Source organism: Euprymna scolopes, chromosome 34 (genome assembly GCF_053919585.1).
Source record: "Euprymna scolopes isolate OS-2025 chromosome 34, ASM5391958v1, whole genome shotgun sequence".
NCBI lineage: Eukaryota > Metazoa > Mollusca > Cephalopoda > Sepiida > Sepiolidae > Euprymna > Euprymna scolopes.
This window is the reverse complement of record NC_136515.1, coordinates 71,129,473-71,157,002: the sequence shown is the minus strand read 5'-3', so window position 1 is coordinate 71,157,002 and position 27,530 is coordinate 71,129,473. Positions and strand designations below refer to the sequence as shown.

The 27,530-nt window shown below is 34.6% G+C and overlaps 1 protein-coding gene across 3 annotated transcripts in view; it reads left to right on the top strand.

Moving 5' to 3' along the window:
• The first annotated feature begins 375 nt into the window (after nucleotides 1–375).
• LOC145259282 (dynein axonemal intermediate chain 7-like) overlaps nucleotides 376–27,530 on the top strand; it is a 76,325-nt gene continuing 49,170 nt past the window's right edge. For all 3 annotated transcript variants that reach the window (XR_013864149.1, XM_080117148.1, XM_080117147.1), the window contains exons 1-5: nucleotides 376–513; nucleotides 11,959–12,025; nucleotides 15,835–15,929; nucleotides 19,898–20,002; nucleotides 21,900–22,040. Coding sequence is in view for 2 of the 3 variants with exons in the window: in XM_080117148.1 (XP_079973274.1) it covers nucleotides 511–513; nucleotides 11,959–12,025; nucleotides 15,835–15,929; nucleotides 19,898–20,002; nucleotides 21,900–22,040 (411 nt within the window). In the remaining variant the exon portion in view is untranslated. The remainder of the gene's footprint in view (nucleotides 514–11,958; nucleotides 12,026–15,834; nucleotides 15,930–19,897; nucleotides 20,003–21,899; nucleotides 22,041–27,530) is intronic.

Here is a 27,530-nt window from a genome sequence, read left to right as displayed (position 1 = left end):
AAAATATATTAATTCATATTTGTTGTGGTCTTATTTAATATATATATATATATATATATATATATATATATATATATATATATATATATATATATATATATATATATATATATATATATATATATATATATATATATATATAGTCAACGTCCCAAATTCTCTTTTCAGTAAATGATGAATCGCTTAGTAAAATTGAGTTATCTCCCTTGCATTGGTTGTGATTTTTACAACGCTACTCATTAAGAACCTATTGTGTCGAACTCAGCCTTTATGGGAAGGCAAGTAAATATAGCAAAAAGCGCCCTGTTTTCCGTCAATATACGAAACATAAAGATATTGTGTAAGTGTTGTTAATCAATGTCGTAAAAAAAAATGTTTAAATCGGTTTACGGCAGTTGCTACTGGTTGCCATGGTGACCGGATAAAGTTGTTTATAAATTTCTTTACGACATTGGAACGAAGGAAAATTTAAATTGTGTAGGGTTTTTTTAAATCCATTTTTATTGAACAATGGTAAGTAAATAAAATATGTTGGATCGGAACAGGTAACTCGAAGTCCGCAGCAAACGACTTTAGATTTTTTTTTTATTATATTTTTCTAAAAAGAAAAATAAATACATAAATAAATCTATCAAAATAATGTTTTTATAATACTAAAAAAACAAATTCAAAACAGTGAAACAATGAAACATTAAGATTTTATTTATTATTTTAGACGAGAAAAAAAATAATTAAATATATGTTTTGTTCTGTTTGTTTTGTTTGTTTTTTTTGTTTGTTTGTGTTTTTTTTGTTTTTTGTTTTTTTTATCTGACACTGTTTGTTGTGGACTTTGAGTCACCTGTTCTTCTGGTTTACTTAAAATATTTATTTATGTGGATTTGTTTTACGAAGGTTGAAAAAGAAAATTTTAAAACGTTGCTGTTAGAGTCAGAAATTAATTTCCATAATAATTAAATAACCTCTACAATAATAAACTTAGACAACTTTTTCGTGTACCTGTTTGTTTACGTGTGTGTATATATGTTCGTCGTCTTTACTTATTGCCTGGGGCATCCCTGTCGGGAAATGCCGACGAGACTGCCCAGACAATGTTTTAAAGGCCAGAGTGCTTGCTCCTCCTTTTATGGGTGCTGTTTTGACTTCGCTCACTTTCTTAACTTTGTGTCACCTCCTCCAGCGTTGGGAAGGAAATAAATACCCATTATTATCTTTGTGTTTCTATTGACTATGAACCGATTATTTATTTGAATTAAAAAAAAAAAAAAATGCGAAACAAACTTTTTCTTTTTTTTTTTCAAAGGAGTCACCACTTATTAAGGCCCAGAGGCCACTCGAGGATAATGGTTAATGAGTGTACAGTACTCAATGGGAAAATCTCATAGTAACAGTTAGTAGTGGAAATTTGGTAAATTAAATTACTTAAGGGGGTGGCTCATCAAGAATTTGTTTATGTTGGACTTGAAGATGATCATGCTCAAGTCAGTTTGAAAGCAGAAAAATGGAACAGAGTTCCACAGGCGTGCACTCGTGCAGTTCTAAGAAAGAAGCTTTGTTCATGGGATCTACGTTTAGATTTAGGCGCAGAAGATATGAGTATTTAGAGAATTTTACTACTTATGTAGTCAGTCTAAAGTATCGAAGGAGAATTCTAAGTCAGTCCTGGAAATGGCCTAAGGAGTTCACGATTTGATATCGCGAAAAAGAATTGTAAAAAGTCAGATGATACTAGTGCTTAGCGTAGCAAAAATTACATCCATTAAAAAATAAATCTAATTTATAAAACTATGTCTGTCTGTCTGTTACCATTTTTTTTTTTAAACTACATCTCGTCCAAGATGCAAGGTTGTAGAGCAGTGCAAGGCGAGTCAAATCGATTGCATTTTTTGTGGACCGTTATTTTATGGAAATTAGCCATTAAAAAGAACTGTTAAGGTGTAAAAATTGAAAATTTTGGAACTTGGTAAGTTGCCTTATAGTGCTCTTGTACGCATGCACAAATTTATACATTTATATGTTAAAGTAAGTAATTTTTTTTTTTTTTTTTTACTATTTCTATTACGATAGCTCAAGCGGTAAAGGCTGGAAAACTAAATGTTTTGAGTTCGATTCTAGCTGATTACATCCAAGTCATTTTTTGTTTTTTAAATTTTGAAATCACTACTATATATTGCAATAACCCTTATCCCTGAGTGGCTTCCGGGCCTTGATAAGTGGTGATCACTGTGTAAAAAAAAAAAAAATTGGACACAATATAATAATCAATAGAGAATTGACTCTATATATATATATATATATATATATATATATATATATATATATATATATATATATATATAAATAAATATATTTAAAATTATATATAGATACACAATCTACATAAATTAAAACATCATATTTAAGCATATTTTTATGGACGCCACGCTAGTTGAAATGCTCCGTTAAAAGAAAAGAAAAGAATAAAGGCTGCTTCTTCGGAATAATAATCAAAGTTGGAAGTCGAAAATTTGAATTTCAACTAAAAGTATAAGATTATAGGAACGCAGCTTGGTAGGATAATCAATTTGCAATTGGGATCTATCAGTTTTTGAGATCAAGGTTGCAGGTGCAGGAATCGCTAGAAATCGAAAGCAGTAGAGTATCACCGAGACCATTAAAGATAAATTTAACGAGATCTCCAATTTACAGAAGGTTTCCACCAGATCACATCCTCATCTATATAAAATTAAAAAATGTGAATAACTTCGGAATCGGAAAAATTGATGCCTATTTTCCAATTCCAAAATTCCTTTTAATTGTTTTTTTTTTTTTATTTGATTTTGTTTAAAATAAAATCTTCCATTGCTGGTAAAAATGATGAAATACTAAATATTTATTGATTTTCAACCACCAGTGAAGCTAAAATGGATAGATTATCCTTTAAAAAGTGTATTTTGATGTTTAGGGAAATAACTGCATATTTTACAAGTTTTTTTTTCTATGAAAATCGGGGAAATAGCAATCTTATTAGAGATTTATAAAGAATTAGAGATTTATAAAGAATTAGAGATTTATAAAGAATTAGAGATTTATAAAGAATTAGAGATTTATAAAGAATTAGAGATTTATAAAGAATGGGAATTAGAATCAGTAATTGTATTGGAATCTGGACTTTAGCACGGAATCGGTAATTGTATTGGAATCGGGAAAAATATTGGAATTGTCCCAACACTATTTATTATTTCTTCAATCCACATAAAATCTTTGTCATAAAACATCATTTACGAGATTTGTTGGATGCATTCTCAGAACTCAGGAGAGACGTTGTGAGCCTGTCTTTGTTTTATCGTTACTTCCATGGCAAGTGCTCGTCTGATCTCCAATCTCTGGTCTCCCGCGCCAATTTTTCACAAGGAGCACCCGTCTAGTTGAAGCCACTGTAAAAAATTTCCCCCACTCTTTATCTGTGCCAAAAGCAAAACGTATATTCCATGAACAAAGCTTCTTTCTTAGAAATGCACGCCTGTGGAACTCTGTTCCGTCTGCCTGTTTCCCACCTGACTACAACCTGGATGTCTTCAAGCGCAACATAAACAAATTCCTGATGAACCGCCCCCTTAAGTAAGACACTTTATCAAATCTCAACGCTAACATACTGTACACGCAATAACCCTTATCCCTGAGTGGCTTCTGGGCCTTAATAAATGATGGCCACCTTGTAAAAAAAAAAAACATTTAAAAAACTCTGCACCATAATAATTAAATTTTACATATTCAATAATTTGTTAAAAAGAGACGACAAAATGAAAGGAAAAATGTCAAAACAAAAAGGAATTCAAATAGATTCCCGGGCAATGCTGGGTTAGCATGGATATTGCTCTTCAATGTTCACTAAGCAATGAGGCAGTATTTGGCTCATCACCTGATGCAGAGATGCAGGCAGACCGGCTGAGGATACCACAAGTAAGCCATCTTGGAAAGGTACTTCCAGCGGTGTGCAGTGGCCTGATAATGTCGAGACGATATTCGGGACAAACTCCTACATTATATGCTGCAGACAGGTTCTTGTTCAAAATTCCCTCCATATTAAAAAACAAAAATGAAAAAAAGTTCTGTATGCTGCAGACACCCGTGACAAAACAAAAATTACTCCCTCACCAGAGAGTATCCTACATCTTAACATAGTCACAATTTGCCATGCATGGAGTATCGTTGCCATTATCCTCTCACTCTTAGACAAGATCCCAAAAAGTCTCAACTCTAATGGCTCCCGCATTGTCAACCAAACCCCAACCTCTGTCCCATCGTCACAGTGCTGCACACTGTGCCTGTTTTACGAGTACTTTAATGGAATGTGCTCTGATGAACTCATAGCTCTTGTGTCACTTCGATGTAGTAGGTAGTAAAATCTTGCCTCTTCATAACTTTCAACTTTAATAGTTTCTTCACTCGGACTGCTAGACTTTGGAATTCCTTCCCTGTTTATTACTCTCTTTACTGTACTAACTTGTAGAAGTCCAAATGTAATGTGAACAAACACCTTGCTGCTCAACTCCTTTGTAGACACAATTCCAAACAGTAACTCCTTACATCCGAAGGGGCAATATGCCTTGTTTGGGATGAAACAGAGTAAATAAAAATGTAATGTCAACAGACATCTTGCTGCTCAACTCCCCACAGTCTGCTGTGAGACAGGATCTCAAATAGTAACTCCTTACATTCCAAGTGGCAACATTCCTTGTTTGGGGTGAAAAAGAGTAAGAAAATTGACCCAGTCATGATCAGCAGAAACGTAGTGGTCTTCCCATTTTAAGTCGGAAAGAAATCACTGAAGAATTCGACAAGGTTTAGGCTAGTTTATAAAACTCTTCTGACATCTGATTGGTTCATTTCTATAACAGATGGTTATAAATAGAACCACCTAAATTCTAGTGGCCATACCCTTCTGTCATTTTATCAGCACGTTTTAAATTAATATGTTCACACATGTAGTGCTTCCAAAGAACTGCAAACTTCTCTTGCACACTCACTCCTTGAGCCATGTGGTATCACATCTGTTTTTATCAATTCCTACAGTCTAGTAATTCTAACTTCCACTTCAGAGAGTTGACCCTGACTGAACTTTTTTTTTTACAAAGGAGTCACCACTTATCAAGGCCCAGAGATTACTCGAGGATAAGTGTTAAAGAGTGTACAGTAGTCAATGAGAAAATATCGTAGTAATCGTTAGTTGTGAAAATTTGGTAAATTGGATTACTTAAGGGGATAGCTCATCAAGAACTTGTTCACATTGGACTTGAAGATTACCATACTGTAATCAGTTGGAAAGCAGGAACTACCAATTTATACAATAGTGCTTTTTGTTTTATTTTGTTTTTTGACTAGTGAGGGTCATTGCTTATCAAGGCCCAAAAGCTTCTTGGGAATAAGATTAATGAGTGTCAAGTGGTTGGTGACAAAATGCCATGATTATCAGTAATGATGAAACTTGGGTAGGGTTTAATCACTTAAGAGAACGGCTCAATACGACCATGTTATAGTCTGTTGGGAAGCAGCCTTTTCGTATTGTGTTCTACAGATGGGTAGTCTAGGAAAGAGATTTTGTTCGTGGGATTTATATTTAATTTTTTTTTACAAGGGAATTACCTCCTATCAAGGTCGAAAGACAATTCGAGGATAAGGGTTAATGAGTGTACAGTGGTCACCAGGAAAACAGCATAGGATTGTTGATGGTAGATATTGGGTATAATTTGATTGTTTAAAAGGACGGCTTAACAAGAATTTGTTTACATGTGACTTGAAGATGACGATATTGTAGTCAGCTTGAAAGCAGGCCAACAGAACAGAGTTCTATAGGTGGGCAGTTTTAGGAAAGAAGCTTTATTAATGGAATTTGTGTTTAGATAGGGAGTGGGGGAAATTATTGATAGTGGTTGTAGCTGGACGAGTGTTTTTGTAAAAGTTTGGCAGAAGGAACATAGATTGAAACTCAGATGAGGACTTGCCATAAAAATAATGATAGAGCAGAGACAGGCTCGCAACATCTCTTCTGTAGGAAAGACGTTGCCGGGAAGAGAAAAGGGCGTTGCTTACTAGGTATCAAAACCGTTTTTTTTTTTTTTTTGCTTGTTTGTTTGTTTGTTTGTTTGTTTTTACGCACACAGTATTTAAACATAAGCTTTCAATCGAAAGTTTTCAATCACTTTATATATACTAGCAAAAGTACCCGTCGTTGACTGGGTTCAAAAACAGCCAACAGAAATGGACTCTGATTTATGAAAGTATGAAAAGGAAGGGTTATAAAGAGACAGCTTCGAATTTGGGGGGTATCAAAACCAAAGCAAAATATGATGAAAGTACAAATAAAATAGATAAACTCCATAATTTATTATACCAATACCTGTTCATACTGAAACACTTATCACAATATTCTGTGGATCTGTATTAAAAAACCTTGTTAAACTTTGTGACATATTTCCATTCTATGGAGGTCAGGCGTGATCGAACACCCCATAATTTTATTATACCATATTTCTTCAAACTGAAACATAATTATCAAAGTATACTTACGCAGATAGATATGAAAAGTCTTTATGAATGTTTGTGCCTATTTCCATTCTATGGAGGCCAGGTGCGAATGGAGACCCCACAATTTTAAATATACCATCCCTATTTAAGTTGAAACATACTTATCAAAGTATTGTTATGTACATCTATATCAAAAACACTTGTAAACATTTTTTTTTTTTAAATTTTTAAATTTTTTATTTCCATACTTTTTGAACCAGGCGCCAACGCAGACCCACAATTTTTAATGAACCATGCCTGTGTCTCGACACATCTTCTATCATTATATGTAATTAGTTTTTTAAAATAGTCAACCATATAGGGAGCCTATTCGTGACCAGACACACACACACACACACACACACACACACACACACACACACACACACACATACACACATTCAGCTTTATATTATATATACATATAAATATATATGTGCGTGTGTGTATATGTATAGCCTATATACACTTTATATATATATATATACTAATTACTATATATCACTTTATATATATACTAGCATGGGTGCCCGGCGTTGCCCGGGTGTTTGGAGGTGTTATGCTGAGCAAAAAAAAGAGGGTAATTTTTTAAACTTTGACCCCTATTATGACCCCTGAAAATTTATTGTTTTGGGCTCAAATCAAGTTATTAAGTTAGATCCATGTCCACGGAAGCTATATCTAAAATTTCAAGTGGTGTAGACCCAAAATTGTCGGAGAAGTTTGGTAGAGTTCTCAAAGCTCAAATCGTTGAACTTTGACCCCTTAATCGCCAAATTTCTGGCTAAAAACCGATCACATAGATTTTTCCAAATCTCAGTACCCTGTATATCAAATTTCGAGTCTGTAGACTAAAAATTGACAGAGTTATTTCGTAGGGAAATGTACACAGACACACACACACACACACACACTTTCACTTTTATAGATATATAGATTTAAAATTTGAGTCTGACAGAATGACAAAATTATATTGCAAACCGATATATTAAACAAACGAACTTCAAAGAGACAAATGAACACATAAGTAAAAACAATTTGTATTAGAAAACATTTATTATTCCACGTCTTTTTTTACAGACCTGACGACTGAGGTTCGCTCTTAATAAAAAAGTGTTTTTTATAGTCTTAATTTTGACTTCCTTTTTCATAAAAAACTAAAAAAAAATCAAGAAAGAAAAGAAATTTTAATTTTATTTTTTCATTAATTTCTTTCTGTGCAAAGCAATTCTTTCAAACTTACTCTGTTTCCAAAATGTTTTTATTTTATTCCCCTCCCTCTTCATTCATTTTCCTCCGCATCCTGGCAAGTATTAAAATAAACCATTTATAATATTTATTTATGGATTTATTTACTTATCATTTCTTTTGTATCGGTAAATGAATTCCATTTAAAAAAAAACTGTAAAAGTCACGTTAAAGGTGATTAAGTTGGAAAGTAAGTAAAAATTTACCCTTTTTACTTTTATACGATTTCTGATCACTTTGAAAAAGGTGTGTGTGTGTTTTAAAAATGTTTTTTAACTGCTATAATCTCATTATATATATATATATATATATATATATATATATATATATATATATATATATATATATATATATATATATAACAACGGGAGTATTCATATCGTGGGTTTGTATTACTGTACACATAGATTCGAAAAAATAGTCAAAAACAAATATATAAATAAATGTTATCAAAGGCAAGATAAGTTACTTTTCTACCTAACTGGATATATTTTTTGTGTTTTTATTCAATGTAATATATTTATTCAGCTCGAAAAACATACAGTGTTTACCGATGTGTTGGAAAATTCAAGATGGCGTCTCACACCCTCTTTAACACCGTAAGTTTGGCAAAAGGTGTTATAAATAAAAAACTATACAAAATACTATTAAAAACCCGCCGAATATATGTCAACCTATGTCACGGTAACATATATTGAGCGAGGTTTTAACAGTATTTTAACAGGGCACATCGTAAAAACTGACCCATTAATTTTCCTGAAGTAAAAACTATATAGTTTTTAAACTTTTAAAACTGTACATTATAAAAAGAAAACTGTTCAAGTGATTTTTTTTTTACATGGGTGTCACCACTTATCAAGACCCAGAGGCCACTCAAGGATAAGGGTTAATAGGTATACATTAGTCATTGTGATTTTAGCATAGTAAACAGTGGGAATTTTGTAACTTGGATTACTTGAAAAAGAAAACTGTTCGAATGATTGACAATGAAAACAAAATAACAATGTAAATATATTGATAAGAAAAAAAACAAAAACAAACGAAGTTTCCGTTTCAGGAACCCGAGTTTAATTTTATGTCGTAATCATTCAACTCGTTAGCGGTTTTATTCAGCGATTAGGGATAACCATACGACATATCTAATTACCATTTTTTTTTTTTATTAAAACTAAACCTGTTTAGTTTTAATGAACCAATTTTTTTAAAGCCAACACTTTAGTTATTTTGAGAGCGTGCAACTGCACCCGAAAGTTTGATTAGGAAACTCCAAATCCTTTTATGACTCGAAAAAAAAAAGGGCTTTTTATCGGCTTAAATGATAAACTAATGTTAAATATTAGTATTTAATATAATGAGATATCAATCTACACAATTTGCCATCGATTCTGAAATAAAATGGAATCCTGACATTGTGATCATTTTTGCAGGTGTTATGTGCCAAATATTGAAATAAGAATGTTTAAATTCAATTATTGTAATTTAAGTCTTTAATTTTAAAGTCGATTTTATTTATAAAATATCTTTTTAGAAATCAATCTCAAAAACAATCTGAACAATAAATCTCTTTTGTTATGGCTAAGTTTTTGTCAAGGGTAGAAATTATAATAGACAAGTATTCATCCATGATGACATTTTACCGATTTCCTGGTTTACAGGTATTCTTGCTAAATTTCTTCGAAAGAATTGACATAAACAATACTTCAACTAAATACGTATATTTCATGCAATAATGACTTTTGTTTCTTCTGACTTTTCCTAAACTAAACATAAAACATCGGTTAGGGTTAGTTTAACATTCTGTAAAAGTACCTTCCGTTTTTTTTGTTTGTTTTTTTTTTTTGTACTTCTGCAGAGAAGGTAAAAAACCGATAAAAACTGGATATATTTTTCGTGTTTTTATTCAATTTAACATGTTTATTCAGCTCGAAAAGAATACAGTGTTTACCGATGTGTTGGAAAATTCAAGATGGCGTCTCACACATTCTTTAACACCGTAAGTTTGGGAAAAGGTGTTATAAATAAAAAACTATACAAAATACTATTAAAAACCCGCCGAATATATGTCAACCTATGTCACGGTAACATATATTGAGCGAGTTTTTAACAGTATTTTAACCGGTTTTTTATTTATTACACCTTTTTCCAAACTTACCGTGTTAAAGAGAGAATCGGCCACCATCTTGAATTTTCCAATACATCGGTAAACACTGTATGCTTTTCGAGCTGAATAAACATGTTAAATTGAATAAAAACACGAAAAATATATCCAGTTTGGTAGAAAAGTAATTTATCTTGCCTTTGATAACATTTATTTGTTATATATTTGTTTTTTGGCAACTTATTCGAATCTATGTGTACAGTAATACAAACCCGAAATGAATTTAAGAAAATCACATTTACTGTGTGTGTTTACTGTTTATGTACCTATTTACTATGCCTCCCCACGCGACAGAGTTAGACACCAGGGTCGTTTTTGGAGAAAAGGTACAAAAATAAAAATTGTCTCAGTCGTGAAGGATTTCTCCTCTAACGAAAGAGAACAAGAAAATGAAGTGCAGCATCTGAAGAACAGATACTACACTTTGATCTTGACCAAAAGGCCAAAAGTCAGCGGGTTTGGTTGCCATAACAACGTGACGGTAGTGAACGTGTGTGTGTGCGTGTGTGCGCGTTTCGTGTAGTTTAGTTTCGTATAATAGTTTCGTATTTTTTTAATTTGTAAATAACAAGTTATTAAAAAATTAAACCCTTCCAAGATGGACAATAAATAAAGCCATAATATTTTATGGTAAAGGTAAGAGCGTAGAAACGATTGTTTTTTAGGAGATGTGATTATTGGATTAACCAATCAGAAATCGTCTGTGGCACACACATCTCTGTTTTAATAGATATATAGGTCGAGGTAATTAGTTAAAGAGATTTAATATAATGTGATATATAGATAGATAGATTAAATGTTAAATAGATTTTGTAAATAGTACAGTTGAAATGATTAGAATATTTCCAATATGTAATAAGGTCGAGGTAATTAGTTAAAGAGATTTAATATAATGTGATATGCAAATGAGCATAAGTCATTCGATATGGGGGTGGTTTGTAGAATAGTATATAAAGAAACTAGGCAAATATTCTTATGTCTCCTATAACAGAAACATCCTAAAATGGGTTCTAATGTTTCTCTACCAGGAGAGATCTACCCTCTTACCTCCTTTATATTTCGTTGATGATGGAGAGCTGTACACACAGACAGAAACACACGAACCATATTACTTTATAAAAATATAGATATATATATATATATATATATATATATTTTATTTATTCTTTATTTTCTATTTATTTATTATATATTTATTTATTTATTTTTATTTTCCTTTTTTTATTTTCCTTTTAGTGTCGTTTAATAACTCTTGCTGACATTTTTTTAAGTGATAACCTGTACATTTCAGTTGACCTATATTATTTTGCCCTATATATATTTTCGCGCCTTTAACATTTCCTGTCTGGGTCGTTTTGACTTTTGTTTCCCTTTATTTTATATTTAACTTTATCATTTTTTTTTCTCTCTCCTTTTTCTTCCTAGATCTTTTTTATTTATAGTTATGTCTCGGAAGTAGAGTGAAAAGCACATCTTATTTTTCTTTTATTAATATTATTTTTTTTCCTTGTACACATGTTTGTGAATTATTCCATGGATTTCTGCCTTTGGATTATTATGGACCATCTTCTTCCAATTACGGGATGTCTTTGGATTTTACTTGTACAAATGGAAATTCTTTTAACTTTCTTGAAGTTTTACATTTGGATTTTACCGTCACTGGATTTTTTATCTTCCACCAGACTATCCATTCATGTGTAATCACCTTTTTCTTTACCATATTCCCTCTGCTTAACTTATTTTGTTTTCAAGTAAGATCTTTGACTTACTTGTTGTTTCATCAAATACTTCTGCATGCAAAATCCGATCCTGCATTTTGCTAATTCCTACCCTCTGATGAGAAGGAAAGTATTTCTTCGAAACTCCGCGGATTAAGGTCTATTCACATATCTAGTGTTTCCTTTTCAGATTAAATGTTTTTAACTCATTTCAAAGTGTTTTTTTAACATATTTTATTAACTGTTTGCTCATATATATATATATATAAATAATATTACATACCACAGCCTTCAAAAAAGAAAAAAGACAAAGCCAAAAAAAAAGAAGAGGCAGAACAGAAAGCAAGAGAAGAAGGTGAGTTTTGAAATTATCAGCTTTCTTCTTTTTGTTTTTTTTTTTTTAAGAAAAAGATGTTAAATTTTATTAAATTAAATAATTTTATTGAGGCATACATTTAATGGAATGTGGATGAAGCTTTTTGTCCGGAATACATCTCATGTCTCAAATTTCTCATCAATAGAGTAGCTTTTATTTTTGATTTTTAACATAGGAGTCACCACTTATCAAGGCCCGGAGGCCACTCGAGGATAAGGGTCATAAAGTGTACAGTAATCAACGAGATAATATTATAGTAATCGTTAGTAATAGAAATCTGGTAAATTGAATTACTTAAGGGGGCAGTTCATCAGGAATTTGTTTATGTTGGACTTGAAGACAATTAAGTTGTAGTCAGCTGGGAAGCAGGCAAATAGAAGAGAGTTCCATAGGCGTGCAGTTCTAGAGTGGTAACTGTACATTTAATGTAAACACATTTGTTTTTTACATACCGTATATGCTTGTGTATAAGTCCAATTTCTGGGAGACGATTTTAGGGTTCTTTTGGTCGGGTCGGCTTATACATAATAATGTTTTTGGAAATATTAAAAAGCGACTCCGTGCTCGATCATAACATAGAAAACGCCATTTTGTTTGTGCACTCGGTATATACCGGTAATCCTAGTAATTAATTACACTCCTGCTGAACCCCACTGCGGTGTGTTTGCCAGCACGTAAGCACATTCATGATTTTTCAGAGGGAGGCTTTTTAATAATTGGAATAGCTCTCACAATGTCTCTCTCTAGACGTGGCTAAAGGCCTAAGTTTGATATGATGAATTCGGTGATGATATGACGTTTTTGTAGTAGGTTAGGAAATTTAGTGTTTATGATATTTCGTTCTCCCCTAAGTTGAACAAGTTTTAACAATTTAATAACTCTTTAATGCAACCATTTAATGGCACTTAACGCATGTGTTAACATTCTTGCAGTGTATTATGGTTTGTGCGATCTATGCGTTTATGTTATTATAGTACATGACATAAATTATGTCTAAAAACTGTAACTGCACCTGGAATCTACAGCATGTCATTATTGATCAGAATGTCTGATTAGCAACATTTGTGTTTATTACATGTGTGTGTGCTGCAGGTTTGTTCTATATATGAAAATCGAATAGACAACACTATTATCGCTCATGGATGCCAAGAAACAATTTATCTTATCTTACAACAAAAAACACTAAAAAGGAAATTATCTGTGCAAGGAAAAGCCATGAGACGGACAATTTAACTTGTCTAAAATCTACAGTCGACTTATACACAGGTAATACCTAAAATGACACAATTTTTGGTCTTAAAACGCACATCGACATTTATACCCAAGAAAAATACTCTAAGACCTTTCATTGCAGAAAACTAGAAAAAAATGGGCTAACCGACAGCGTGCCAAGTATTTCCACGATGAACTATCACAGAAATATGTAGATAAAGAAGGCTCTGTAGATTGGTTTGAAAAAAGGGATCTCTTCACTATGATCAGGAGAGAATAATAATGGCCGCTAAGGATCAATTTTATCAGAACACAAGCAGAAAAGTATAAAATAAACAGTAGGTTTATTCTATCTATAACTCTCACCGACAATAAAGATATTTTGCTTCATGAGATGCCTTAAATAATTTCCAGACTTTTTTCGTATGGGCATATTCATTGATAGTACACAAAAGGAACTCTAGTCATCTTTGGAGTAATCTCCCCTGGCTGCAGTGCACTTGTTGTACTGTTCCAACAATTTCTGGAAGCCCCCATGGAAGCCTTCATGTGTGAGCATATCAATCACCTTCGTCACAGCCTCTTTCATTTCTTCAATTTTCTTATAACGGTTTTCTTTGAGTTTAGGGAATAACTAAAAGTCATAGGGAGCAACATCTGAACTATAGAGAGGATGATGCTCATCTTGGTCAAATAGTCCGTGACAAGGATGAAATTGTGGACTGGTGCATTGTCTTGGTGGAAATGCCACTGACCCAATTTGAAGAGTGCTGGCCTCTTCTGACGGAATGTTTTCCTGAACTCCCTTAAAACCTCAATATAGTATTCCTTGTTGACTGGCTGTCCAGTGGGAACCCAGCGCATGCAGATAATGCTTGTACTGTCAAGAAAAGGAATCATCATAAGTTTCTGGATGGATTTGCTCTGTCTGGCCTTCTTGAGTCTGGGAGAGCCAGCATGCTTCCACTAATAACTCTTGGTCTCTGGTGATTGCAGTAGATCCAACTTTCATCGCAGGTTACCAGAGCATCAAGATCTACGAGATCTGAATTGATCTTCACTGAGTACCCTTCAGACAAACTTCACACAAATATGGACATCAAACTATGGACTTATTGTTTCTTTAGACACATGACGGTCCTTATCGATGAAATTCATTCTTTGGCCAATCAACACAAGTGTTCTGACATCCTTACTCGTCCCACACCTCTCATCATCCTTCACAGACTCCCTGCCTTCCTTGAATCTCTTATGCTACTCAAAAACTGATGCTTGATTCATGTAAGATGGTCCAAAAGCAGTCTGAAGCATTCCATACATTTCTGTGGCATTTTTTTTCCTAAGTTTAAAACAGAAGTGTATTGCATATCTTTCTTCTGAAGTGTCCTTACGTCGAGATTGAAATTCACCAGCTGTGACAATCAGGCTTTAGTAAGGTGTATTCCGATTCCTGCTGTAGCTGTTCATTTGAACTTGAAATCCTAAAAGTTGGTCAGTCATCTCATAAAATATATATCAATAACGTATTGAATTTTCAAGAGTCTATGACAATGCCTGTACAAAAATGTCTGGAAACTTATTGAAGGCACCTCATATTTTCATATATCAGTGTGACGTCAGTGTCTTAAACACACCAGAAATAGAACACAAAGTCAAAGTAGAGAAATGAAGAGAAAGAGAGATAGTCAATCCTTTTGAGACCTTTGTCTGGAGCATATCCTGTTTACAATTTTATCTGGGCAAAAATATATTTAATTAATATTTATTCTAGTGTGATTAAATGCCTTAAAAATCGGTACAAACCTGTTTTGTGCAGCCTGTGGTGTCTGGTGTAGACAAAAAGAATGAAGAAAAAATGGCTGCTGCTTTTTTTATATGCTTGTGATTTTATCACCTCATATGCAAAGGAGATGTTTCTGGTTTAAATAAAAAACCTGATTTTTCAGAGACTCACTTAATTTTGGCATTGGAGTCGTAAGTTGTGACGGCAGTGGGTCAAGTTTTGAAGTTGCAAGTTTTGACAGCAGAAAGGTGTCAAGATTTGGGGTAGCTAGATTTTTACAGCAGTGTGTCAAATTTAACCTCAGAAAGCTTCTTTCCCAGAACCGCCTGCCTGTGGAATTCTATTCCGCTGGCCTGCTTTTCAGCTGACTACGATATGGTAATTTTCAAGTCCAATGTAAACAAGTTCTTGTTGAGCCGTTCCCTAAAATAATCAAATTATACCCCATTTTCAGCATAAACAATTACCACCTTATCCTCGAATGGCCTTTGGGCTTTGATAAGTGGTGACTCTCTTATAAAAATAATTTAAAAGTGCAGAATAGTTAGCAATCCATAAGGGCAAGTGCAGAATAGTTAACACTATAACTAGTCAACGGGTACTCACTGAGTCAAATGAACACTAAAAAGCAAATATACCTAATTGCTACTCTCTTTCTTTTCCACTTTTTAGCACAGCAGAAATATAACAAAGACAAAAATAGATTTGCAAAAACTTACGTGGGAAATTTTTTTTTTCTTTTTTTTTTTTTGCAGTTTTACAATAACTTTAATGATGATCATTTTATTTTTAGAGGAACTCCGTCTGCTCCAAGAACAGAAAGAAGCTGCAGAGCGAAGAAAAATCGAACTGATTCAGATGAAAGATCGAAGAAAACAAGACAACAAGGTATCTGTAATTATTTGTGTTGCAATATTTTTTGATATTCTGTGATGGTATGGCTACAAAAAATTGGAAGGTTATATTAATAAACAAGGGTGATAAGAAGCAACCAATCAGATGGAATTACATTCTGTTATCAACGAATCAAAAACCGGCATCGCTCCATAAAATATACTGAATATCTTAAGAATACGTGCACATAACTGTAGTAGTAATTCTTTTTTTTTTTTTTACACGGTGGTCACCACTTATCAATACCAGGAAGCCACTCAGGGATAAGGGTTATTGCAAGTACAGTACGTTAGTGTGGAGATTTAATGAAGTGTCTACTTAAGAGGGCGGTTCATTAGGAATTTGTTAACGTTGGACTTGAAGACATCCAAGTTGTAGTCAGGTGGGAAGCAGGCAGACGGAACAGAGTTCCACAGGCGTGCAGTTCTAAGAGAGAAGCTTTATTCATGGAATCCACGTTTTGATTTAGGAACAGATAAAGAGTGGGGGAAATTTTTCACAGTGGATTCAGCTAGACGGGTGTTTTTCGTGAAAGATTGGCGAGGGGGGACCAGAGATTGGAATTCAGACAAGCACTTGCCATGGAAATAACGATAAAACAAGGATAGGCTCGCAACGTCTCTTCTGTGGGAGAGAGGTTTCAGGGTAGAGAAAAGGGCATCCCCCACTAAGCCACGAAGTCTATTTTGTACTCTGTCAAGGCAGAAAGTCTGCTCTGTTTGTTGTCTACGCCCAGGGGCTGGGAGAGGAAGAAGCAGAAGCAGAAGAAGAAGCAGAAGAAGAAGAAGAAGAAGAAGAAGAAGAAGCAGTAAACGTGATTGGTTTTATGGGAAAGAGGGTGAGACTAACCGCGAGAATTTCCGAGATTTGAGAGGAATAAAAGTCCGAACTCAGATGGATAGGTGACTGTACTTTTGCTTAAGCAGAGAAAACAATGAGAGGAAAGAAAAATCCCTTCCTAAAGAAAGTTCCGGCTAAAAGTGAGAAAGAAAGTTAAGCAACATTGAGCTTGGCTAGTACTAGATGGGTGACCATTTGTTAATTCTAGGCACTGTATGTGCTTTCCGCTTATCCTGGCATTGTTTTCAGTCGTCTTGAACCTCACATTGCCACTGGTATTCAACAATGTCGACTCAGGAAAGGTGTGGTTGAAGATTGCACAACTCTTGTCACAAAAGTTTCACGTGCAGACACCCTTACAGTGGATATCCATAGTCTGTCAAGACTGAAGGAAGCCTTTTTTAATACACATATATATATATATATATATATATATATATATATATATATATATAGGATTGTTGAATTTTTATTTATCTTTTTATTGGCGATTAATTTCTTTCTTATTACTTCACTCCCTGAACGTTTTTATTATAAGGAAGGAGTTATTTGCCCTTTGTTTACATTTTTCTTCGCCCACATTTTTAGAACGTATTTACTTTTTTATTTTATTAAATATTAATTATTAATTAATAATTAATAATTACTACACGCATAAAAGTAAGTCATCTATATTACTTTTATGCACATAGTAATAATTAATTAATAATTAATATATATATATATATATATATATATATATATATATATATATATATATATACGTATGTATGTAAGTATCACCCAAAGGACAGTCAGAGCTTCTAACTGTTGCGCTATTCAGCTGCTGCTATGCAGGCAGTGAATTGATAATGTTTTGACATTGCCCATATACCTAAGCTCAATTTGTTTACACAAAGAGCATCGCTTAATATGCTAATGGTAATTTCTATATCATATCCCAATATGCTCAACTCATGGTAGGGAGCATTATTATTATTATATATATATATATATATATATATATATATATATATATATATATATATATATATATATATATCTTCTTTTTACAAAAATTTAATTATGTTAAACTCTCACTATTTATGTTCTCTCAAAATAACTGATTTTCTCGTCATACACCAGCTTTCATAATTTTTTTGCTCTTCAATATGCGAAACAAGAATAGGCCAGTGTTTTCAATAATTTTGCACATCGTATCCAGATGTGCAAAATTATTGAACAGTTACCAAAGACTGTTGGGCGTTCATGATTACAAGTTGGTGGACAATTCAGGCATAAACTGAAGTTTATTTATTTATTTGTACATAGAGTCGGCTCTTTCTTGGATTACCACCTTGTCGCAGTGAAGGAGCCAGAGCGTTTCAATGATCCCTAGAGCTATGCTGGCAGGAGCGAAAGCTCCTGGCAGGGTCACACTTGCCAGAAAGGTCAATGGATAGAAAACAGACAAATAGTGATCCCTGGTCTTCCAGGTTTGGGGTTGAGCATTGTGCTAACGACCCTTTCTCGTAAGACAAGTATGTTACAGAAACAGCAACAAAGAGAACCCCTTCTTCAGTGTATGAGGGACCTTCTGAGTTAATTGAAATTCGTATGAATGCTGGTGGCCAAAGCCGAGAGAACGTTACCAGCAGTCGAGAGCAACTTGAACGGTGGAAAGGGAGTGGAAAGCTATGCAGCATTCTTGGGGTTCACTGGCTAGGCTGGCTCAGGATAGGCGGAGGTGGAGGGGCTTTGTTACTGCCTAACACACTACTGGATGTAAAGGTTGATGATGACATATAGTCGGATTAAATAAAGGATTTGGAATATTATTAACGGTTCAATTAGGGAACTTTTGGACGGTGGCGGAGAGAGGGGAGCACTCTATATTTGAAGAGGGTGGAGATAAACTTCCATTAAGAACATTTTCATTTTGGAAATGATTATTCTTTACTGGCCCCAACACTGTTCACCCTATTTCTGACAACCGTCCTAATGCTGCTTCATCAAAGCATCGAAGAAGGTGTCTTCATCCACACACGTTCTGATGGGAAACTGTTCAACCTTGCAAGACTGAGGGCCAAGACCAAGACAAGGAAGGAGCTGATAACAGACACTGCTCTGATAGCTTACAATCAAGCTCAGATGCAAAGGATAATTGATACCTTCTCTCAAACAGCCGGGAAGATAGGCCTACAAATCAACATAGAGAAGACAGAAGTGATGGATCAGCCCTCACCAGATAACAACAACCCGCACAAGCCTATAATAACAATCAAGGGCAAGGTGCTAAAAGTTGTTGAAAACTTCAAATATCTTGGAAGCACTCTAAGCACTGATAACCATGCTGACAAAGAAATAAGCTGCCGAATCCAAAGCGCACGTGCCTCCTTTGGCAAGTTAGAAAAGAGGCCGGTATTCGGCTAGACATAAAGTGCAGCATCTACAAAACCATCGTCCTGCCAGCCCTGCTGTACTCAGCAGAGACCTACACTCTGTATAGAGAACACATAAGGAGATTGGAAGCTGTCCAACAGAGACACCTTAGAAGGATCATGAAGATCAAATGGAGTGACTTTATACCAAACACGGAAGTTCTCAGGAGAGCAAACCTAGATAGCGTGGAAGCTACCCTTGCTACTATACAACTACGATGGACCAGGTACATTGCCAGAATGGAAGACAACCGAATTCCAAAGATGATCTTCTACCAGGAACTAGAAAATGGAACCCACAAGGTAGAAGGTCAGAAACTTCGCTAAAAAGATGTAACAAAGCGGCACCTGAAGGCTATGAATATAAATGTCGAGAGTTGGGAGGAACAAGCCAAAGAAAGGAGTGGTTGGCGGAACAGTCTCCACAAAGGAAAGAAAGAAATAGAGAGAAAGATTGGAGAAGCCTTAGAGCTGAGGCACTATAGATGACACAACCCTGGCACCTATATATGCGGTGCCTGTGGCCGGATGTTTCACATAGAAAGAGGACTATGCCAACACCGAAGAATAAAGCACTGAGTCCCCGACTTGTCATCGTCAAAACTGACGCACTGCATGATCATGATGATGATGATGATGTCTTTCATGAGCTTGTAAAGAAAATTTCTTGTCAAATTCTCGTTTTTATTTTTTATTTTCTAGGAACGAAAAGTCCGGGTGTTTGAATTGACGGAGATCACAGAAATAATAGATGAACAGAAAAAACATTTCTGTACGATGGCCAAGGAAAGGCGTAAAAATGCTAAGGTTTGTGTCAATCAAGTTTACAACTATTTGTAGTAGGACCCATACTCTGATGCTATCTGGGAAAGTTGATGAAACCTAGAAACTCCTGCTGTCACACCTGAAATACGGATTAGTATTTTTCATCATTTTTTTTTAACTTTCTATAAGCACCAATTTTATAATTATCAAAACCTGTGACATATTGTTTCCCAGCAAAAAATGGGGGCTCCTCCTATGCGTAAGTTCAGATTTCAGGAAGCCAATGTGATTTTATTTCGTTATATGTGCTGATTTTGTTTTATATATATATATATATGTATATATATATATATATATATATATATATATATATATGCGCACACACACACACACACACACACACACACACACACACACAAATGCCCCCCACCCCACCCCGACTCTATTTTTTCTTGTTTTCTTTCCCGTATATTTATAAGCGGGATATATCATTCCTCACTCGTATTATTTTACAAGTTTTTTTTCCTTTAATAATATCCATTCTATATATATATATATATATATATATATATATATATATATATATATATATAAAAGTGAACGTGTCTGTGTGTCTGTCTGTGTACATTTCCTTACGCAATAACTCTGTCAATTTTTAGTCTGTAGACTCGAAATTTGATATACAAGGTACTGAGATTTGGGGAAATCTATGTGATCGGTTTTCGGCCAGAAATTTGGCTGTTAAGGGGTCAAAGTTCAACGATTTGACCATTGAGAGCGCTCTATCAAACCCCTCCGACAATTTTGGGTCTAAACACTTGAAATTTTAGATATAGGTTCCTTGGACATGGATCTAACTTAATAACTTGATTTGAGCCTAAAACAATAAATGTTAAGAGGTCATAATTTAATTTAAAAAATTGACCTTTTTTTTTCTTTTTTGCTCAGCATACCACCTCCAAACACCGGTCACCCATGCTAGTATATATATATATATATATATATATATATATATATATATATATATATATATATATATAATCTCCTCCTTTTTTCTCTCTCTCTCTCTTTCACTCTCTCTCTCTCTCTCTCTCTCTCTCTCTCTCTCTCGCTCTCTCGTCTCCCTTTCCTTTCTCGCTATACATATTTATTTTATGGTAATTGTAAATATGTCCTTCTCATTTTCACCTTATTTTTTTCTTCCCCTACTTCTTTTAAAAATCAAAATGCCATCGTTCACCCCTGATGAGGTTGGCGAAAGACGTCTTGGGTTAAAAGGAACTCTCTTCTCTGTGATATATATATATATATATATATATATAAAATCTACAGGATTGACTTGTACATTCACACAAATCTTCGGCATCTTCAGTTCCCCGCGAATAATTGTGTGTACAGTTCCCACACTGACATCAAACTGCGCACTTATTGTCTCTATAGACACACGACGGTCCTTATGCATGAATTTCTTTATTTGGCCAATCAACTCCAGTGTTCTGACTACCTTACTCCTCCCACACTTCTCATCATCCTTCACAGACTCTCTGCCTTCCTTGAATCTCTTATGCCACTCAAAAACTGATGCTCGATTCATGCAAGATGGTCCAAAAGCAGTCTGAAGCATTCCATACGTTTCTATGCCATTGTTTCCAAGTTTAAAACATAACTTTATTGCATATCATTCTTCTAAAATGTCTTCACGTCCAGATTACACTTTTGGAATTCACTAGCTTTGACAATCGGGCTTTAGTAGGGTGTATTCCAATTCCTACTGTAGCTGTTCATTTGAACCTGAAGTCATAAAAAAATTGGTCCGTCATCCCATAAGATGTATAGCAATAACATACTGAATTTTCAAGAGTCTACGACAATTTTAAATGCGTGTACAAAAGGCAGGAAACTTATCGAAGGCACCTCGTATTTTCTTTTTCTTTTGCAGTGGGAACGTTATATGAGGTGCGACGGAACACCGGATCCTACAATTCAGGCCGACATCAACACTTACATCAACCTTCAGTCCGATTATAACAAATATGATGATCTTCCCAAAATAATAAAACAAACAGAGTTGGATCTTTCGGTAAGCAAAGATTTGGAAGCAGGGTACTTGTGCATGATTTGAACCAGGCGTAACTCAGCGTCCGATCGGCTTTGCTCGGAACATGACGAACTTCGACGAGCGTCGCCGATTATGGAAGCGTAACAAACGCCACTCAAAAAATAAAAAAATAAAAAATTTTAAATGAAGGAAACAAGTAAACATAATAATTTTAACAGAAGAAGAAAAAAAAAAGACAGATAAGCAATTTTTTTTTTTTTTTCATGTTCCGAGCAAAGCCGATCGGACGCTGGATTACGTCTTGTTCAAATTATACACAAGTACCCAAAATATAATTTTAATAAAACAATTTCATAATGAAAGCAACATTGGATTTTGGGCAAACGTGTAGTTTAGCGGCGTAAATTATTTGACAGATAAAACATTATAAAACCTATTTATTTTTATACAAAACACATTATTAAACCCTAAAGCTGAAATAAAACCTGAAAAAAAATTTCATTTTTATTATTTTTTTCAACTTTTTTTATTCGGCTAAGTGTACGACAATAGAGATCGCCATATTCTTTCTAAAATTTGGCTTTTCTAAAGGTTTGACAGATTGGCCTTTATAAGGCCAAATTTTGCCTTTTTTATGCTATTTCATGAACTATGTTTTTTGCCTGCCATCTTTTTTTGTAATGAAAGAGCGTAAAAAAAGGCTAAATTTGGCCTTAAAAGGGCCAATCTGTCAAACCTTAAAGAGGCCAAATTTTAAATGCAGCGGTTTCGATTGTCTTACATTTAGTCTAATAAAAAAAGGGTGAAAAAAATAATAAAAATGAATTTTTATGGTTTTATTTCAGCCTTTAGGTCTAATAATGTGTCTTATATAAAAATAGTTTTTGTAAATTTTTGTTTATCAAATAATTTACGCCGCTAAACTACATATTTACCAAAAAAAGTTAAAATAATTAGAGGGTGCTTATGGAAAAAAATGAAAGAATGGTATTTTAGTAATAAGGATAACAAAATATTTTAGTAAGAAAGATAAGAAAATAGTTTCGTAATAAATAATTTTTTGTTTACTGTAATTTTTTTTTTTTTTTCTACAACGAAAAAGTTCCAAACAGAACAGATAAGTTATTTACTTATTTTTTTTATTTTTTATTTTTTTTACCTCATGTTCCGAGCAAAGCCGATCGCCCGATCGGACGCTGAGTTACGTTTGGTTCAAATTATGCACAAGTACCGAAAACGGTTTAAAGTTAACGTTGTACTTATTTTTTGTATTATTTGGGTTGCTTGGCCTATTGTTCTCATCTTAGTTGTTTTTTTTTTCCACAACGTTTCGGCCGATGTAGCCTACGACCGTCTTCAGGTGCATTCACACTAGATGTTATTGGTGAATTATGAAAATTAAACGGTACAATTTTATATCAAGTGTTGAAGTACCCAACAAAGCCAACATGGACAGCATAGAAGCCGTACACACCATCACACAGCTGCGATGGACTGGACATTTTCTTCTTTTTTTTTACATAAGCATCACCACTTATCAAGGCCCAGAGACCACTCGAGGATAAGGGTTAAAGAGTGTATGTGACCAGAACGGAAAACTATCGTATCCCAAAAATCCTATTGTATGATGAATTGGAAAATGGGTACGGAAAGATTGGTGGACAGAAACTTCGCTACAAAGACGTGATAAAGCGCCACCTAGAGGCAATGAATATGAACGAGAAAAATTGTGAGGAGCTAGCAGCAGACCAAAGCTGTTGGCGCAGTAGCCTTCACAAAGGAAAGGCAGAAATAGAGGCAAAAATAAAGGCCAGATATGAACAAAAACATTACCGAGGGCAAAACCCTGATAACTATCCATACACTACTTGTATTAATTTGCTTCCCCACTGAGCAAATTAGGCACAAGGCCGTTTTTTAATGTGGAGATAGGGGAGGGGGGAGGGAAAGGGGGGACCAGCTCCCGAGAGGTGGGAAATGGGAGCTGGATTAGAAACTGTTGGTATGAAGGGTTGCCCCTTCAGTAACCAAGGTCAGATATGTGGGGTTACCCCCACATATGGTCTTTGCTAGTCATAGCTTGCAGCATCTGCCGGAACAGATGGTATTTATTTGCTCCCCCACCGAGCAAATTAGGCACAAGGCCGATTTTTAATGTGAGGAGTGAAGGGAGGGGGAAGGGGAAAAGGGGACCAGCTCCCGAGAGGTGGGAAATGGGAGCTGGTTAAAGGTCAGGCATGTGGGGCTGCCCCCACATCTGGTCTTTGCCAGTCATAGCTAGTCATAGCCTGCAGCATCTGCCGGAACAGATACTACACTTTGATCCTGTCGCTCGGGCCGCCGAAGCTGGCGCCGTGGACAACACTGTAGGATAAAGCATTGAGACCCTGACTACCATCATCATCACCATCATCGTGATGATGATGATAATGATGATGATATTAGTGAATGGTGAAAAATAGCGCAAAGTCTACTTCTTTTTTTTAATAAATCCGAATCCATTCCGTTTTTTTATATGATGTTTGTATATTTTTTTTAGATGAGGCTTTATAATTATTTTTGTATTATTTCGATTGTTTGGACTATTGTTCTCGTCTTGGTTGTTTTTTTTGCTTTTGTTTTTTTTTTCAAACCGTTTCGGCCGATGTAATCTCCGACCGTCTTCAGGTGCATTCACACTGGATGTTATTAGTGAATGGTGAACATAGCGCTAAGTTTATTCGTATTTTATTTATTTATTTCTTTTTACAAAGGAATCACCACTTATCAAGGCCCGGAGGCCACTCGAGAATAAGGGTAAATGGGTATATATTAGTCAACGTGATTATAGCGTAGTAAACAGTAGTGGAAATTTTGTAAATTGGATTACTTAAAGGGACGGTTCATCAAGAACTTGTTTACATTGGACTTGAAGACAATCAAACTGTAGTCAGCTAGAAAGCAGGCAAACGGAAGAGAGTTCCAAAGGCGTGCAGTTCTAAGAAAGAAGCTTTATTCATGGAATCTACGTTTAGGTTTAGGCATAGATAAAGAGTGTGGGAAATTATGGATAGTGGTTTTGGCTAGGCGAGTGTTTTTTGTGAAAGTTTGGCGCGGAGGGATCAGAGATTAAAGCTCAGACGAGCACTTTCTTTGTTTTTGTAATAAATCTGGGTCCATTCCGTTTTTTTATATACTATTTGTATATTTTTGTACTTGTTTTGTGATTCAATAATTAAATAAAATCAACATCAGCCTGTGTAAGAAAAATCAAAGGATACAATAAAATAATTTTACAGAACTTATTACATAGTTATTTTATAAATACAGTGTATGACACAACATTATATAGAAAGTTTATATGGTATAAGACAAACAATTTTTTTTACATGTGGGTCACTACTTATCAAGGTCTGAAGGCCACTCGAGGATAAGGGTTAATGAATGCATGGTAGTTATAAAGATAATAGTGTAGTAACTGTTAGTTGTGCGAATTGAGTAGAATTTGATTATTTAAGGAGGACAGGGGGGTATATTGCTGACTTTTAGAGCTTTTTTTTACATAGGAGTCACAACTTATCAAGGCCTGAAAGCCACTCGGGAATAAAGGTTAATGAGTGTACAGTAGTTATTGAGACAATAGCATATTTATAGGTAGTGGTGGAAATGGAGTAGAAATGGATTATTTGGAGGTGGGGTTCAAAAAGAACTTGTTTACATTGAACTTGAAAACGACTATATTGTAGTCAGCTGGAAAGCAAGCCAGAGGGACAGAGTTCCACAGGTGGACAGTTCTAGGAAAGAAGCTTAGTTCATGGAATCTACATTTAGGTTTAGGCACAGATGCGGAGATGGGGGGGGATTGTTGATAGTGGTTGTAGTTAGACAAGGGTTTTCTATTAAAGTTTGACAAGTGGAAACCATAGATTGGAGCTCAGACGAGCAGTCATCATATAGTCCCAACAGTTGACAGATCCATCTATCCATCTAAAGTGCCACTAATCCTAGGCAGGTTTAATTGATTTCCTCTAAAGGAGGAAGTTTCATGGGAGCATGAAATTCACAAGCAGTTCCTAGTCGCATATATACCCCTGTCAGGGGAGATGGAAATGATAGGTTTTTGCAGCTCTTGCAGGTAGGTGTTGAAGTCCTCCTACATACAGCACCTGGTATTCTTAAATTGGACATCCATCTGGTACTGACCAGGCTTAACGTTGCTTAACTTCGATGGTATAACGAGAACACGTGTGTTAGTATGATTGTGCTCTGTTGGCAGTCATAAATTCGGCAATTACCATAATAAAATTCGTTGCGAAGCACACACTTGTATGAAACAATATTAATCCTTTTTCCACCATAGTTCCTTATGATGTATATAATTTTTGAAGTTATGTAGAATTCATAATTTTATTTCAAATGTGATTTTTATCAAATATTTGCGCTAAACTAATTTGGTTGCAATAGTCCACTTATGAGGTCACTTCAATAAGTTTCCAGACTTTTTTCGTACGGGCACTTTTTTTGATGGTACATACGTGAAACTCTAGTCCCCTTTTGAAGTAATCTCCTCCGGCTGCAATGCACTTGTTGTACCATTCCAACAACTTCTGGAAGGCCCCATGGAAGTCCTCTTGTGTGAGCGTGTCAATGATCCTCATCACAGCCTCCTTCATCTCAGTTTCCTCATAACGACAGCCTCTAAGATTTTCTGGTTCATTGGTCCGTCATCCCATAAGATGTATAGCAATAACATACTGAATTTTCAAGAGTCTACGACAATTTTAAATGCCTGTACAAAAAAGTCTGGAAACTTATTGAACGCACCTCATAAGTTGGAGAAATTATTTATGTAGTACCCAAGCTATAATAAACTTAGATTTAAATAAAAATAACTAAATCAATAAATAAATTTTATGGTCGGCAAACAAAGGTTAACAAAGCGGTAAACATGCATACTTATGTATTTAAACGTGGCCAACATAAATAGAAGGCCATTCCATTAAAGTCACGTAACCTACTGACGTTGGAGAATAAAGTACAACGGCTACGATCACGCGATAGAGCTGGACACCATGGAGCTCCTGAGCAGGGCAAATGTTTTTCACGGAGCACCAACAAGATAATTTATAAAATAAATATGAAAAACTTTACTTTCAACTGCTAACACTGTCTAATGATAATGTTTACGACCATTTTTTGTTTTTGATTAATCAAAAATTGTTGCATTATTTTATTAATTCATTTTTTTATTTTATTTTTCATGAACCATCCAGAAACTTTGTAATTATGTATCATATCTATTTCCAGTAAAAAGAAAAAAGAAAAAAAATTCAATAATTAAATGTTTGTAGCCATTTTATTTTTCTATATAAAGCATTTGGTCCTCTTTAAGATGTATAACAATAACATACGGAATTTTCAAGAGTCTACAATAATTTAAAATGCCTGTACTAAAAAGTCTGGAAACTTATTGAAGGCACCTCGTAAGTAGCAAGCTTTGGAGCCCAGTTTGGGAAACCCTACGATAGACGA